The sequence below is a fragment of the Mauremys reevesii genome, linkage group 9 (genome assembly GCF_016161935.1).
Source record: "Mauremys reevesii isolate NIE-2019 linkage group 9, ASM1616193v1, whole genome shotgun sequence".
Lineage (NCBI taxonomy): Eukaryota > Metazoa > Chordata > Testudines > Geoemydidae > Mauremys > Mauremys reevesii.
The window spans coordinates 58,413,263-58,428,953 of record NC_052631.1 but is presented as its reverse complement, the minus strand read 5'-3'; the positions used below and the strand labels follow the sequence as shown (position 1 = coordinate 58,428,953).

Genomic DNA, 15,691 nt, shown 5'->3' with positions numbered 1-15,691 from the left:
AGGGAGATATTTATTTACAGAGGGCTGGGAGGAGAAAAACAACAAGGGGAAATATAGGGGGAGCAGTAAAACAGGCTGCATTCAAACCAAGGCCCCACGGACCCAGTGGTAGCACAGTCTGACAGGGCAGATACCGAGCAATGTGTCTGTACACAGTGTTCAGGAGGCCTGAGCAAAGTTCCAGTCCGGTGGTGAGTCTTGGGTGCTCCTGGTCGTCTTCAGCGCCAGTGAACTCTCCCCAGCAAACCCCTCCGGTGCCTCTTCTGCCGCTCTCTGCAAAGCCCCACAGAGCGGCCACCTCCCCACTTAACTATCTAACAGCCTCCCTCCTTATTCCCAGTGCGGAGTCACAAGCCCCAGTACTCACAGCCCCAGGCAGCTCCGGGCAGTCATGATACTGGGTCCAGCTCTGGCCTGTCCTTCTCGGGTGATTCCCCCCGGCACAGGACTTCTCCTGGCTCCTGTCCTGGGCTGTCCCCGATCAGGCTTGTCCTCCTCAGGCCTCCAGCAGGTTCTCTCTGCTTCCTTCCCCAGGGCCAGCCATGTTGCTCTCCTCTCTCTCCCTCCAGCTCCAGCCCTGCCCCCTGGAGTTTCCCTCCTTTTTTCTTACTCTCCCCCTCCCCCTTTGGGAAAAAGATTTAAAGGGGCCATGCTCTCTAGACCCCAAAGGGGTTACACTATTTTTGCCCAGGAGCCCCCAGCCAACCTCACCGAGGCCAGCCAGGAGCACTCACAGGATGATGATGAGGACGGCTGTCAGTCATATTGTATCATACCGTCTGCCACCGGGGAGGGGAAAGGATGCTGCTGTTTAGCGCTGCAGCACCCTGTCTACCAGCAGCATCCAGTAGACATATGGTGACATTGAAAAGAGGCGAGAAACGATTTTTTTCCCTTTTCTTTGAGAAGGGGGAGGGGGAGTAAATTGACGACATATTGCCTGAACCACTGGCGACAATGTTTTTGACCCTTCAGGCATTGGGAGCTCAGCCAAGAATGCAAATGCTTTTCAGAGACTGCAGGAACTGTGGGATAGCTCGAGTCCTCAGTCCCCCCTCCCTCCCTCCATGAGCGTCCATTTGATTCTTTGGCTTTCCATTACGCTTGTCACACAGCACTGTGTTGAGTTCCTGCTGTGACCTCTGTCTATCATAGCCTGGAGATTTTTTCAAATGCTTTGTCATTTCTTCTTCTGGAACGGAGCTCTGATAGAACAGATTTGTCTCCCAATACAGCGATCAGATCCAGTATCTCCCGTATGGTCCATGCTGGAGCTCTTTTTGGATTTGGGACTGCATGGCCACCCGTGCTGATCAGCGCTCCACGCTGGGCAAACAGGAAATGAAATTCAAAAGTTCGCGGGGCTTTTACTGTCTACCTGGCCAGTGCATCCGAGTTCAGATTGCTTTCCAGAGTGGTCACAATGGTGCACTGTGGGATACCGCGTGGAGGCCAATTCTGTCAAATTGCGGCCACACTAACCCTAATCCGACATGGCAATACCGATTTCAGCGCTACTCCCCTCGTCGGGGAGGAGTACAGAAATCGGTTTTAAGAGCCCTTTATATCAATATAAAGGTCTTTGTTGTGTGGACAGGTGCAGGGTTAAATCGGTTTAACGCTGCTAAATTCGGTATAAACGCGTAGTGTAGACCAGGCCTCAGGCCCTGCTGGAGCTCGCAGCCCCACCCCCTTACCATGCAGCTCTGAGTGGGGCGGGGCTCAGGCCCCGCTGGAGCCACGCTGCAGCTGTCCAGGGATGCTCCTGGATGTGCTGAGGCTCCGGGTGAGGAGGGAGGGGTAAGGGGCCGGGGCAGTTGGATAAGTGGCAGGGAGTCCCAGGGACAGTCAGGGGACAGGGAGGGAGCCGTGGTGGGGGGGGCAGTCTGGGGCTGGGGGGTTGGATCGTGGGCATTCCGGGGGTCTGTCAGGACTCAGCGGGGGTGGGGGGGGATAGGGGTTGGGGCAGTCAGGGGGCAGGGAGCAGGGATGGGGTCCCGGGTGGTGGTTGGGGCGGTCTTTGGGGGACGGTGAGGGGACAAGGAGCAGGATGGGCTGGGGATTCTGAGGGGGGGCGGGCAGTTGGGGGGCAGGAAGTGGGTGGGGGTCGGATAGGGGGCAGGGCCAGGCTGTCTGGGAGGCACAGCCTTCCCTACCCTAAAGCTCATTCAGCAGTTTGAGGTTTGCAGAAGAGCCAAGCTGTTAGCTTTTCCATTAGGGCTACCATCCCTTTCACTTCTCAAATGCCAAATTATAGTTTATATTTAATTTCAGTGCCATAGGGAGATTCATGTCAGGGGAGGGTAGCTTCATTTAAAATTAACCACTGGGGGAGGGATCACATGAGAAGAGCAATATCCTTCCCAACCCGATCAAGGGAGACCCCCCCTCCCCTGCATTCCCTGAGGATCCAGAGGGGTTAATTCAGTGGTTCTCAAACTTTTGTACTGGTGACCCTTTTCACATAGCAAACCTCTGAGTGTGACTCCCCTCCCCCTTATAAATTAAAAACACTTTTTAATATATTTAACACTATTATAAATGCTGGAGTCAAAGCGGGGTTTGAGGTGGAGGCTGACAGCTCGGGACCCCCAGTAATAACCTTGTGACCGCCTGAGGGGTCCCAACCCCCAGTTTGAGAACCCCTCGGTTAATTTAATTTTAGCACCCTGTGTCCATTCACATGCATGTGCTACTTTGAGCATTTCAGTTTTCACAACATAGGCTCATCCCAGATTCTGGAACAAGCTCAAATGCTCAGTTCGTGGAGTATGTACATAAGCTATACTAAAGACAAACCCACAGTAACTGTCTCCAGTTTGTGAGGGACCCCATGGAGCCAGTCTCTAGGAAACAGCTAAATGCATGGAGGTTAAGTCCATTAATGGCTATTAGCCAGGATGGGTAAGGAATGGTGTCCCTAGCCTGTTTGTCAGAGGGTGGAGATGGACGGCAGGAGAGAGATCACTTGATCATTATCTGTTAGGTTCACTCCCTCTGGGACACTTGGCATTGGCCATTGTCGGTAGACAGGACACTGGGCTGGATGGACCTTTGGTTTGACCCAGTATGGCTGTTCTTATGTTCTAAGTTAAATGAACCCAAAGTTATGGAGACAGATGTGAGTCAAGGAAGCCAGCAGAGTATCAGAAACCTGGAAAAATCTCTGACTGGATGTGCTCAGACGTTTGGTCACAAGCTGAGGTGGTTCAAAAGTTTTTGATTTTTTTTAAGCAGAATTTTTTTATTGTTTCTTTAAACAATCAAACACAGCAAGCAGCAAATATTTGGCCACACACTTCTGAAACCCCAAACCATATTCAGGTTTTGGCAGACTAATTTCAGCTTTTCAATTAAAAAAACACAAAATTTTTTGAAGGAAAGCAGACATTGTCCATGATTTTGTTCTGCTTTTTAAAAACCCCTTGTTTTCGATCCAGAAAAAGTTTTGATGGAAAATATTTGTCCAACCCTTTTAATGAGCTTTAGTGCCTTTGAGCACTAGCTGATGCTGAGAACCACTGATACCTTGTAAAGAAATTTTCTCAAAACTGGGTTTGTGCTGAGATGCAGGTTTATTTTTCCCAGGGCCGCCCATGGGGGGGGGGGGGGAAGCAAGTGGGGCAATTTGCACCAGGCCCCGCAGGGGCCCCCAAGAGAATATAGTATTGTATAATATTGCACTTTTTTTTATGGAAGGGGCCCCCGAAATTGCTTTGCCCCAGGCCCCCTGAATCCTCTGGGCAGCCCTGAAATCCAGCCATATGGACTTTGGTAGGATGTGTGTGGTGCTAAAGCTGTGGGCTGCTCCTGTGCACAAGGGTGAATTTCACATACAGGGACTGCTGCTGGGCTCCAAGGTCTGCCCTCCCACCCTTTTCCCTTTAGTAGCTCCTGCTAGAACAGGACACACTTTGTATGTATCTGCAGCATGCGCTCCTGGACCATTCCCCAGTACACACAGCTCCAGCGGAGGCTGTTGCAGGCCCGCACTGGACCACTGGCCACACTCACCCTTGCTGTAACTCTGCAATTTACCCATTGCTTCTGCATTAGTGTGCACACCAGGGCCGCCCAGAGGATTCAGGGGGCCTGGGGTCTTTGGCGGCAGGGGGTCCCCGCCGCCGAATTGCTGCGGAAGATGCTCCAGGGGCCTGAGCCCTGCAAGAGTTTTCCGGGGCCTCTGGCGCGAGTGAAGGACCCTGCTCCAGGGCCCCCGAAAAACTCTCGTGGTGGCCCCTGCGGGGCCTGGGGCAAATTGCCCCACTTCCCCCCCTGGTGCACACCAAGGGCCCAGTCCTGCACCCACAGAAATCAATGGGAGCTTTGTTGCTTACTTCAGTGGGAACAGGACTGGGCCCCAGAGCCCCCTCTAGCTGGCCAGTAACATATGTGTAATTGTCTCCAGTTGGGCACAGAACTCCAGGCTGGGACTGGGATTGTGTTAGCTGAGGAGGGCTGTACCAGCCTCTTGTGGGGGGCTGCTACCTTCTGATTCCCTAGGAACTGGGGCGGGGGGGAAAGTGGAGCTTGGCTTGAGTGCTCCCCGGAATAGAGTGTGGGCACCGTGCTCCTTGCTGCCTGGAGTGAGTAGAGAAACTCTGATCTCCCCAGCGCTTTTGGTAGCCCTGCATGGTGTGAGTGGTGGCAGCATGCTTTCCTCTGCGTGTTGTAACCATTCCGACAGTGCAATCTAGGAGCAGTCTGGGTTTCCTCCTTTGCACTAGCTGTGGGCCTCCCAGCAGTCTCTGTTTTCTTTGCAGCTGTCTTAGCAGGGCAGTTTTCTTCTCTAGGTGATCACACCATTCCGAAAACTCATCCTGTGTGCTGAGAACCGGAAGGAGATGGAAGACTGGATCGGTGCCTTGAAATCCGTCCAGAAGTGGGAAATCAATGAGGTAAGGGAGGCCTGCACGCTGGTTGGGAGTCCCCAGGTGGTAGGCCCAGGACAGGGAGTGTTAGTAAAACTGTCCTGGGCACAGGGAAACAGTGAGATCATAGCAATATTCGTCTAAGGGATGAAATTCTCCCTATTCATAGGGAGAGTGTCATGAGACACAGGGTTTACAGTGCTAGTCATGCTGTGCCTCAATTGGCTGTGACCTTGTGAACACTCTGTGTGTGTGTGTGTGTGTGTGTGTGTGTGTGTGTGAACAGTTGAATGTGAACTCTGCCTTTTACTATTATTATTTACTAGGTGTAATACAGTAGCACCAAGGAGTCACGGATCGGGACCCCAAAGCACTAGGTGTTGTACAAACAGAGAAGAAAAAGTCAGCCTCTGTCCCAAAATGCTTAAATCCTCTCTGACCTCTCTGGTGAAGTGCTGTCAGTTGCATCGTGTGTCTTTGGAATGGTCACTTTCCCTGGACTAACAGTCCAGGAGCAGATTTTCTCTTTGTCGTCACAGTGGATCAGACCCTCACCTGGTATCAACTGGTGCAGCTCTGTTAAAAGCAGTGGAGCTGTCTGTTTATGCCAGCTGAGGAACTGGCCCCTTTGGTATTAATTAATGACTGGCCAAACCAATTTGTCTCCCTTTTCTTTGGAGACTTGCTGGTGTTTTGCTAATTTACAAGGATAAACCCACTGGGCTGACGTCAGATCCATGTTGAGTAGAGCTCATTCATTTCATTACAGGAAGCTCCTGACATTTGCCGGGACAGAGGATAGGAAATGGCTCAGCAGGATTGGTCAGTGAGGGAGCAGATGCTAGGTGGAAGGGGAGCGGTAGCACAGGATTTGTTATTCTAGCAGAACTGTGTGTAGAGTGAGCACTGGGCTAACAGGGCCAGAGAACATGAGATCTGACTTGAACAAAGCCATAAGTGCCCAGGTGCTGCCTGCATAGTGGTGGCACCTCTAAGGAACCAGTTTTCCAGGCATAAACGTCCCAGCAGAACTGCTCATATGGCAGGTTTCGGTTTTCAGGCTCCTTGAATGTGAATCTCACCCGCCAGCCTCACAATATCGTATTTGTCTGCTCGGGGCTTAAACAATCACACACGTGCATGTCCTTCCACCCCGCCTGTTTACCATTAGCACAGCCATGGCATGACCCCTCGCCAGTTGCTCCCCCGACTTCTGCGACCTACTCATTCATTATCCCTGTGATGTGAGGTTTTCAAATTAGGACGAGAAGACTGGGAGCTTCAGAGGAGCCAGAAACAATTAGGCTCCCAAATGCCATTAATTTCTCTCTTAAAAAATTATATTCTTATTATAGCTTCAATTCCCACCAGTCATAATGGCCTGACTCTTCAAAGGTATTCAGTTGTCTAACTCCCATTGGCCTTTGAGGATCTGGGCCAATGAGTGCAGCATGTAGCACAGAACCAGCTGAGCAGCCAGTGATGCCAGACGAGAAAGTACTTGGAGAGAATGCTAAGGCTGCCAGGGGTCAGGAAATGCCAATGTTAAGTTTGCTTGTGTAACTTGACTGCTTCCCCCTTGTGTGTACGCATTGCGCTGCAGCCTTTAGCAATGTGCGCACACCTGGGTTTCCACAAGACTCCTGGCCTCACATGTTGAGCCAGATGGAAAGTGACCAGAGAGCGAGGCTGCTGGAAGAGTGTTCTTCAGCCTCACTGAGCCATGGGCGGACCCCGCCTTGTGCCTGCCCAAGTGGTGCAGAGTGAGGGAGGGATGCACTAGTCCCTGCCTTATTCCCTGACCCCCCTGCCTTATGCGCTGCTCACTGTCCAGCCTGCCCGCCGAGGTCCCACGACACACTCATTGCTAGCCCTGCCTCATTTACTGAGTGCCGTTCAGCCTGTGCACAGGGGCTAGACCAGGGGCGGGCAAACTTTTTGGCCTGAGGGCCACATCAGGTTTCCAAAATCAAATGGAGGGCCAGTTAGGGGAGGCTGTGCTTCCCAAACAGCCAAGCGTGGCCTGGCCCCCAACCCCTATCCGACCCCCCCGCTTCTCGCCTCCTGATGGCCTCGCCCCAGGACTCCTATGCCATCCAACCCCCCTGTTCCCTGTCCCCTGGTGGCTCCCATGGGACTCCTATGCCATCCAACCCCCCCTGTTCCCTGTCTCCTGATGCCCCCCCCGGGACTCCTGCCCCATCCACCACCCCCTGCTCCCTGTCCCCGATCGCCCCCAGAACCCCTGCCCCTGACTGCCCCCGCCACCCCATCCAACCCCCCCTCCTTCCTGACTGCCCCCTGAGACTCCTGCCCCCATTCAACCACCCGTGTTCCCCACCTTCTGACCACCCTGACCCCTATCCACACCCCTGCCCCCTGATCACCACCCCGAACTCCCCTGCCCTCTTACCACGTTGCCTGGAGCACCGGTGGCTGGTGGCACTACAGCCGTGCTGCCCAGAGCACCAGCTCAGGCTGCAGCTCTGCAGCTGCACTGCCTGGCCACCCAGAGCATTGCGTCAGCGGCGCAGTGAGCTGAGGCTGCAGGGGAGGGGGCGAGCCTCCTGGGCCAGGAGCTCAGGGGCTGGGCAGGAGGGTCCCACGGGCTGGATGTGGCCCAGGGGCTGTAGTTTGCCCACCTCTGGGCTAGACTGTGCCTAGGCCTTATGGCGATGCCCTGGGGTGAGGGGCAGTAATGCTCCACATTCACTCCCCAGCTGCAGGCATCCGGTACTTGCTCCTCCCACTGCAGAGGTGGGTGAAGACTGGGGTAGGGTTGGCGGGGGGCAGCAGAGCTGACCATGCTGCCTCCCAGAGCTGAGACTAGAGGCCAGGAGTCCCAAGTCCCGTGCTTTAGCCACCGAACACACCAGGCTCTCCCTGACTACACAAAGCTCTGTGCAAACGCTGCCATTCCAAAGAAGCTGCTGTGGGTTTGATTGGGTCACAGCGATCTCCTCTCTAGGTAGTGAGAGCGCAGCCGATCAGTAACAATGTAGTGAGCAATCTTGGGCACACCACAGGGTGGGTCCCACCTCAGGCAGCACCTAGGACCCATGGGAGCTGCGGTGGGTTAAGGAAGGTGGAGGTCTCTCTCTCCTTTGCTAATCAGGTGCTGGAGAAAGGGCAGTAGAAATGTACAGAACAGAACCCTTAAATCCCATTTCGAATGGGAGGAAGGCAAGTGCCTTGGGGCAGAGGGGAAAGGGACTAGGGGGAGGAGAAAAGATGCAGGGAGGAGAGGGGGAGAGGAATCTCAGTTACAAAGGGAGGTATAAGAGGGCTAAAGACCAAGGACTAAACTCATCCCTGAGGTACCTGCACTGAGCCCAGGGCTCAGTTGTATCCATCTGGAACAGGCAGAGTCTGGCCCGTACATGGGGGAGGGATAGCTCAGTGGTTTGAGCATTGGCCTACTAAACCCAGGGTTGTGAGCCCAATCCTTGAGGGGGCCATTTAGGGAGCTGGGACAAAAAAAAACAAAAACTCAGAGACAGTACTTGGTCCTGCTAGTGAAGGCAGGGGACTAGGCTCAATGATCTTTCAAGGTTCCTTCCAGTTCTATGGGATAGGTATATCTCCATATGTTTAGAAACTAGTGGAGAATTGCTTTTAAAGGGGAGCTGTGGTGTGATCTTCCAGCTACTCTCATTGCTGCTTATCATCATGAAGAAGAGACATTGGCTGAAATATGCCTTAAGTGTCTGTTCAAAAGAATAATCAGGAATCCTGTTGGGAACTGCTGGTTGGTGAGTTCATGCTGACTAGGACACGGTCCCATCTGAATGCATAAGAGATTGAGGCTTTCATAACCGCTGCATGTGCTAGTGAATGGAGCAGTGGTGAACCAGCTCCATCTTTATGGCTGGTGCATGATGTATCTGCTGATATTGGCAAGGAGAGTGTCCATTCTGGGGAGTGGACTCCAGGGCTGGGGCACCTGCCCACTCGAATTGAGCCAAGAACCCCTGACTCATTTCACGTAGGCCTCCAAGCACTTGTCTGATGGTAAATGTGGTCAGGCCTTCCAGCAGGCTGGCTGAAGACTCCCTATCCCTGGAGGAAATCAGGTAGGATATTCCCCAGCTGGGCAAATCTGGCCTTTTGCCATCCTCTTTGCTCCCATGTTGGTTCCTCCCTCCTATTTTGGAGGCTGGCAGGGCGGGCACAGGGCACAAAGAGATGCATGGGCCATCGAGAGCTGGGAGTCCTGGAACCTTGCTACATTTGAGAAAGTCCCCAGTTGCTCTCTGGGATTTGTTGCCTGCTCCCGCTGCCTTTCCAACTCACACTAAACACACCTCAATTCTCTTTGTCATTGCAGGCCACGCAGTTCAACATGGAGCATTTCTCTGGGATGCATAACTGGTACGCCTGCTCCCACGCCCGACCCACCTTCTGCAACGTGTGCCGCGAGGCCCTGTCAGGGGTCACTTCCCATGGACTTTCCTGCGAAGGTACCAGCTCATCAACCCCTGCTCTGCAACCATGAACAGATGGAGTGGGTCTGACCTTAGGGGGGATTGGTAGGGAATGCTTGCCAAAGCCTAGCTGAGCTGGCCACAGGATGCATCTCCTGGCTGCTCATCTGGTGGGCACAGGAATTGCTTAAGCCAAGCCAGGATGCTAAATAAGACAGAGAGGAGGGGAAATGGAGGGCAGAAGGTAGGCGCTTGGGAAGAATGATTGGGGTTAGAAGGGACATGGGTGGGGAGAATGTCACGATCAGACTGGAGTCCCTCTACCCCAGTGTCCTGTCTCTGATGCACTAGTACCAGGTGCACGACCCCTGCAGAATGCAGCCAATGGGACATGGTGCAAGGAGCTCTGGTCCATAGGACTCTGATGGGATGGATGCTGGTGCCCATGCTAGGGGACAGGCACCTCTGCACATGTGTTGGTTGCTATGGGCTTCATTCAGCACTGCTGCAACCAAGCGGTGTTCCCTGTGAGAGAAGGGTCAAGCCCATGGACCAAGCGTTGGTGTCCGTCTGGGGGATTCTGGAACAGGGAGGACTGTGTGGCGAGGGGAAGCTGTCCCTGCCACCTTCCCACTCCTCCAGGCTTTTCCATCTCTCTTGCTACTAGTTTGCAAGTTCAAAGCCCACAAGCGCTGCGCTGTGAGAGCCACCAACAACTGCAAGTGGACCACGCTGGCCTCCATAGGAAATGACATCCTCGAGGATGAAGATGGGGTAAGCACTTCCTTCCCTCCCCCTCCCCTGCCAAGAAGGGCACTGCCCTCATATACCCCCGGGCCAGCCACCGAACCAGCCAACCCCTCTTGAGCAAGGATGCCAATGGCTTTAGCTCTGGACCTACCCGCGTAAAGGAAGCAGTAGGCTAAGTGGGCCTGCTTTTGTTATATGGGTGTGAATCAGGAGTAGCACCATGGAGTCAGTGCACTTTGTCCAGACTTACCACCACGTACGTGAGAGCCCAATCTGATCCAGTGTTGCATCGCAGGCGTATATGAACAAAGTTCTTCAGTCAGTTTGATTGGCAGCAAAGGTTCTTTATTTCTCTCCAGCATACATCTTTATACTCTTGAAGCAGGCAAGCAAGCAGTTGCTAATTGGTTAACAAAATTTTACACAGCCGCAGCTGTAACCCCATAGGGTAATTATCATCCTAACACCTGTTTGACTTATCATCCTATTTACTGCCTACCAGCAGATAAAAACTAGCCTCGACCTTGAAGTCTAAACACTTCAGCTCTCAAATACTTATCTGCCAAGTTCCCACATCTCCCGCCTTTTCTCAAAATAAAAAAAAGAAAAAAGGCATAAGCAAAACATTCCCAACTCATAACATCATAACACTACAATCTATCACAAACCAAAATTAAAACTTTATAAAGCCAACCTATATAACCATGCAATTCTTAACATAACCCCAACAACACCAAACAAAAACAAAGCACAACAAATAAATGGTGTAAATACTACAGGATTCCCCCCTTCTCTATAGCACACCAACTTGTGGCAAACTTCTATTATTAAATCATCCTCAGATGTCAGGCGATCAAACTGACACTGAGGAGGGGGTCCTAGAAAAAACACAACATAAACCACATAAAACGCAAAAGACAATTCTGGCCAGAAAAACAAACAAACAAACAAACAAACAAACATAAGACACAGAACATAAATTTAACTCTATAAATAAATGCATGGTACATAAAATGCTATGCAGCTAACACCAATTTTCTTAAGATCTAAAAAACAAAACAAAACTACCCCTACTGGGCAAGCAATCATTACATACAATATACAAATACCCTTAGTACTATCAGGCAAAAAAAAAATTACATCATCAATTAAATCATTTACAGTAATACAATTGCATCCTGACTTACTTCTGAATTCAAAGCCATTCACAGCTTAAGGGTTCTTACTATTAACTTCTACTTTTAAACACAAAAAAAAATCACCACTTATATGCCCGTAGCCTAATACAATTACAATTACATAGCACTATATACATTCTTCAGCTAATACAACAAAATTATTTATAGCCAAACAATTACAAACTAATATCTTTACCTAAATTTATTTACAAACATTTCAAAAACACCAAAACTTTACTCTTTAGCAACTTTGCAAAATTCAACTGCTGTTCCCTCTAGCAATCACAGAGTTAACTTTTACTCTGCCTAACATTATTGGCTAGTAGTTAATTACCTTCTCTATCAACTACACCCTCAAGGTTATCAACCAGTTTTCCAAGCTTGTTGTCTGTTGCCCGCCGCCTGGGCCCGATCCTTTTTTCCTCTTCAAGTTCTCTATCTATCGCGTGCCTGCCTGGGCCCGATCCAAAGCACTTTACATAAAGGTATTTTGGGTCACATAAATTCAAAGCCATTCTCCCAAATTACCCAAATCTATGCCTAAATAACACCATAAACTCCCCCCCCCTTTGAGAATACTCAACAAACCTTTGGGCTGAGTTTTCTCAAACTTTAAAACAAAAACAATTAGGCTCTAAAAACAGGGGTAGTAATGGGGAATACCATTTACAATCCAATTAGGAGGGCAATACATGCTAAAAAAATTCCACAACACAGGGCGCAGCCTGTAAAATAAACCCCAAAATCCAATCAATACCACATTTTTAGCAGGAGTCCCACATTTTTCCTGCCAGTGTGCAATTCTTTGCTTCTTTACTAGGGTCAGTTCTCAATGCCCTTTTAGTCAGGAATTTCTAGACATTGGCAATATCAATGATGTGAGTGTTTTTTCTTCTGTTCCACCACCATCGTGGTTCAAGTTCTGGGACGGGAAATTATCAGGATATCATCCTATACATTCAGGCAAAGCAAAAATTATTTCAATCAATTAAATCAATCAGGAGGATCAAACAAACGGGATCCTGGCACAGCTAACAAGCAGTTGTTCTCCAGGGGCTCAGGGTGTGTACATCTTGTTGCTTTCTCAGTCATTCCATCCACCATTGCAGCAGTCATCTCTAATACTGACACTGTTGCAGTTTCTTCAGTCCTACTGTTTGCAGCCTCATTACCATCCTGAATGAGCAGTGGTAATATCTTGGACTAGTTCAGGAAATAGTTTTCCAGGCACTGCTTCTAAAGGCTTTAAAGTTTCAGCTGAGGTTTTCATAGATGTTACAGTTTCTGCAATGATTTGTTCTTCAATTGCTGCAGCTGTAACAGGCACAAATGTTTTTTGAGCCCCAGAGCTTTCAGTACTAAAAATGGGTGAGCCAGTATCTGCCAGCTGCACAGCTAAATTCTCTTGCTCCTCTTCGTCTCCCTTTCCACACACAGGCAGTTCTTGAGGACACATGTTGCTCTGTAGAGGGCCCCATTTACAACTGCCCTGGGCATTCTGATACTAGGTTAGATGGCGCATCTCCTACATCATTCTGCATGGGGCCTCAGCTGCAACCGCTTCAGTGGGCTCTGATTCCAAGGTAAACACAGGATCTTCTACCTCTGTCCACAGGTGCCTCAGTTACCCCACTCTGCATTGCATCCCCATAAGAGCTTCCTGAGTGATCTGCCGCCCATCGGATCCCTGAAGCCGAGCAGTTCGTGATGTCCATAGCAAAGGCAGTGTGGGAGGGCCAGTGGATCCAAACCCTCGAGACCCACACATCCTCGAAAGGTATTAACTGAGCAAGACGTGTACCAGCAGTTATAGTCACAGGGGACAAAGGGCACGTACCATTATCCCAATATTCCCGTATAATCGGCATCAATAAGGCCAGGCAAAACAAAAATACCTTGTTTTGATGTTGGCCAATCAAAAGGGCACTCAGGCCAAATCCTAATGGACCATCGGTGTTGGAAGAAAGAACTTGAACCTCGTCAGTCTCTAAAACTACATCTGTCGCTGTGGCCAAATCCACTCCGCACTGCCACGGGTTGCTCCGTGAGGTGTTCCAGGCAGCCGGGTTGCTGGTTGAGGCAGGCGCTCCGTGATCCGCTTCCGGCAGTGGTGTTCCATCCTTCTATGTCCAAACTTATCACATCGTGCAAGCGCCAGTTGCAGCTTCAGGTAACACATCAGAGGCCCGCTGCTCATTTTGCATAGGGCAGTCGAAATGCCCGGGTTTTCTAGGTTTTCTAGCCCCGCTGTCGCCCGAGCAGGGGTTGTAATGCCACGGCCAGTGCAGAGGCCTGTGCCTTAGCATGAATTGCTGCCTTATCCGTCTCCTCAAGCATAGCGGCCCTACCACATGCCTCAATCATTTCCATCAGGGTCGCAGTCTTGGGCAAGGTGGCTAATATACGGCAAGTGGGATTTGCATTCTGGGTTGCAAGATCAAGTCCAACTGCAGTTCTGGCCTCTGGCGTCAGATTAGGAGATCTATCAATAGCCTCTCGGCGATCCAAAAGGTGGAATACGGTTCCGATGGGCCTTGCATAATTTTAGCGTAGGGAGGGCGCTTTCCTTTCCCATCTGGGGCACCGCTTTAAAGGCAGCCAAAGCCAGTTCCTGCGATTGCTGCAGGATCCGGGATCGAGGCGGGCTTGCAAATGCGGGTCAACAATCAGCAGTGGCCACGCCGAGGATCATCATCCGTAAATCCAAATTGCGGACAAGAGCCAAGTCAACTCTCTTAGCCCAATCATCTTTCCACAACAATTTCTGTGTAGGTGTAAGAAGCATGTCAGCTAGCTTAATCGCATCGGACACATTGCTTGGCCAGCAAATACCTGTTCAATGATAGACTGTACATACGGATTATCTAGTCCATAAGCCATGATCGATTTCTGTGCCTCACGGATCAACTTCCAATCCAAAGGCTATAATTAGGGTGTTGAGGGTCTGGCGTAATCACCGGAAAGGCCTCAGGTGTTAGACCTTCAAGGATGGCTTCTCTTAAAACTCCATGCCAGCGCTGTACCGGATCCGGAGGGTCCCCAGTTGGAGGGTCCCAATGAAAGCACTTGTGAAGATGCGATCGCGATGATCCAGGTGGAAGACCTTCCAATTGGTCCAACTTGTCACATATATGCTGCAGCTGTCGACCCTGGCGCTCCATCTCCTTATAGAAGGCATCAGACTGAGTAAACGGAGTCAAATCGGGATATGGCTTTGGCACATGTTCCAGGTCCCGTGGACACGGCATGGCTTTGGAGCAAGGCTGTCTCCATAGGCTCGGGTATCGGGGTAACAGGACCGTAGCAGGATCAATCATGTCGAGCCACATTGGAGGGTAGCGCAACATCATCCATAGGGTAGGGGTTGGAAGCCAAAGGTATCACCGTGTCCTCACCACGAAAAACTCTCTGGCTCCAACCGCAACACAGAAGGCATTCCGGCAAAGCTCAGAAAGGGCCACCTGCACTCCTGCCTCGGCCACGAGAGTTTCTACTATCTCCTTCGCCTTATTCCATACTGGACTCAGGGAGAAGGCCTCCTTATCGCCCTGAGCCACCGACTTCCAAAGCTCGGAGCCTAGCCGCTCCCAAACAGTTTTATCAAAAATTGTACTGGGTTGAACAGAAAGTCCCCTTCTCCGTCCCCACCGCAGCAGACGGGATAACGATCAAACATTCATGCACCGTCCTTTCTTCCGCTGATGCAGTGGTTCCCATATTAGCTGCTCACCTCTGGGCTGGGTGTGCCTCTCTTTCAGATGCCCTGCGGCTTGCCACTCGACACTGAGCTCAGGTGCGCCTCTTGACACTGAACTCAGGTGCGCGGACGCCCTGCAGCCGCCGCCGACACTGAGCTCAGGTGCGCGACACTGAGACTCAGGTGCGCCTCTTTTTCTCCTTTCAGTTCAGGCCACCAACACTGTCCTCATTCAATCATCACCATTTGTTGCATCGCAGGCGTATATGAACAAAGTTCTTCAGTCAGTTTGATTGGCAGCAAAGGTTCTTTATTTCTCTCCAGCATACATCTTTATACTCTTGAAGCAGGCAAGCAAGCAGTTGCTAATTGGTTAACAAAATTTTACACAGCCGCAGCTGTAACCCCATAGGGTAATTATCATCCTAACACCTGTTTGACTTATCATCCTATTTACTGCCTACCAGCAGATAAAAACTAGCCTCGACCTTGAAGTCTAAACACTTCAGCTCTCAAATACTTATCTGCCAAGTTCCCACATCTCCCGCCTTTTCTCAAAATAAAAAAAAGAAAAAAGGCATAAGCAAAACATTCCCAACTCATAACATCATAACACTACAATCTATCACAAACCAAAATTAAAACTTTATAAAGCCAACCTATATAACCATGCAATTCTTAACATAACCCCAACAACACCAAACAAAAACAAAGCACAACAAATAAATGGTGTAAATACTACAGGATTTTTGTTGCATCGCAGGCGTATAT

General features: G+C 50.6%; 1 protein-coding gene across 5 annotated transcripts in view; it reads left to right on the top strand.

The window, feature by feature from the left end:
* Positions 1-15,691, top strand: part of DGKK (diacylglycerol kinase kappa) — a 193,422-nt gene that overhangs the window by 112,627 nt on the left and 65,104 nt on the right. For all 5 annotated transcript variants that reach the window (XM_039488324.1, XM_039488323.1, XM_039488319.1 and 2 more), the window contains 3 exons: positions 4,794-4,898; positions 9,199-9,331; positions 9,963-10,069. In XM_039488324.1, the coding sequence (XP_039344258.1) occupies positions 4,794-4,898; positions 9,199-9,331; positions 9,963-10,069 (345 nt within the window). The remainder of the gene's footprint in view (positions 1-4,793; positions 4,899-9,198; positions 9,332-9,962; positions 10,070-15,691) is intronic.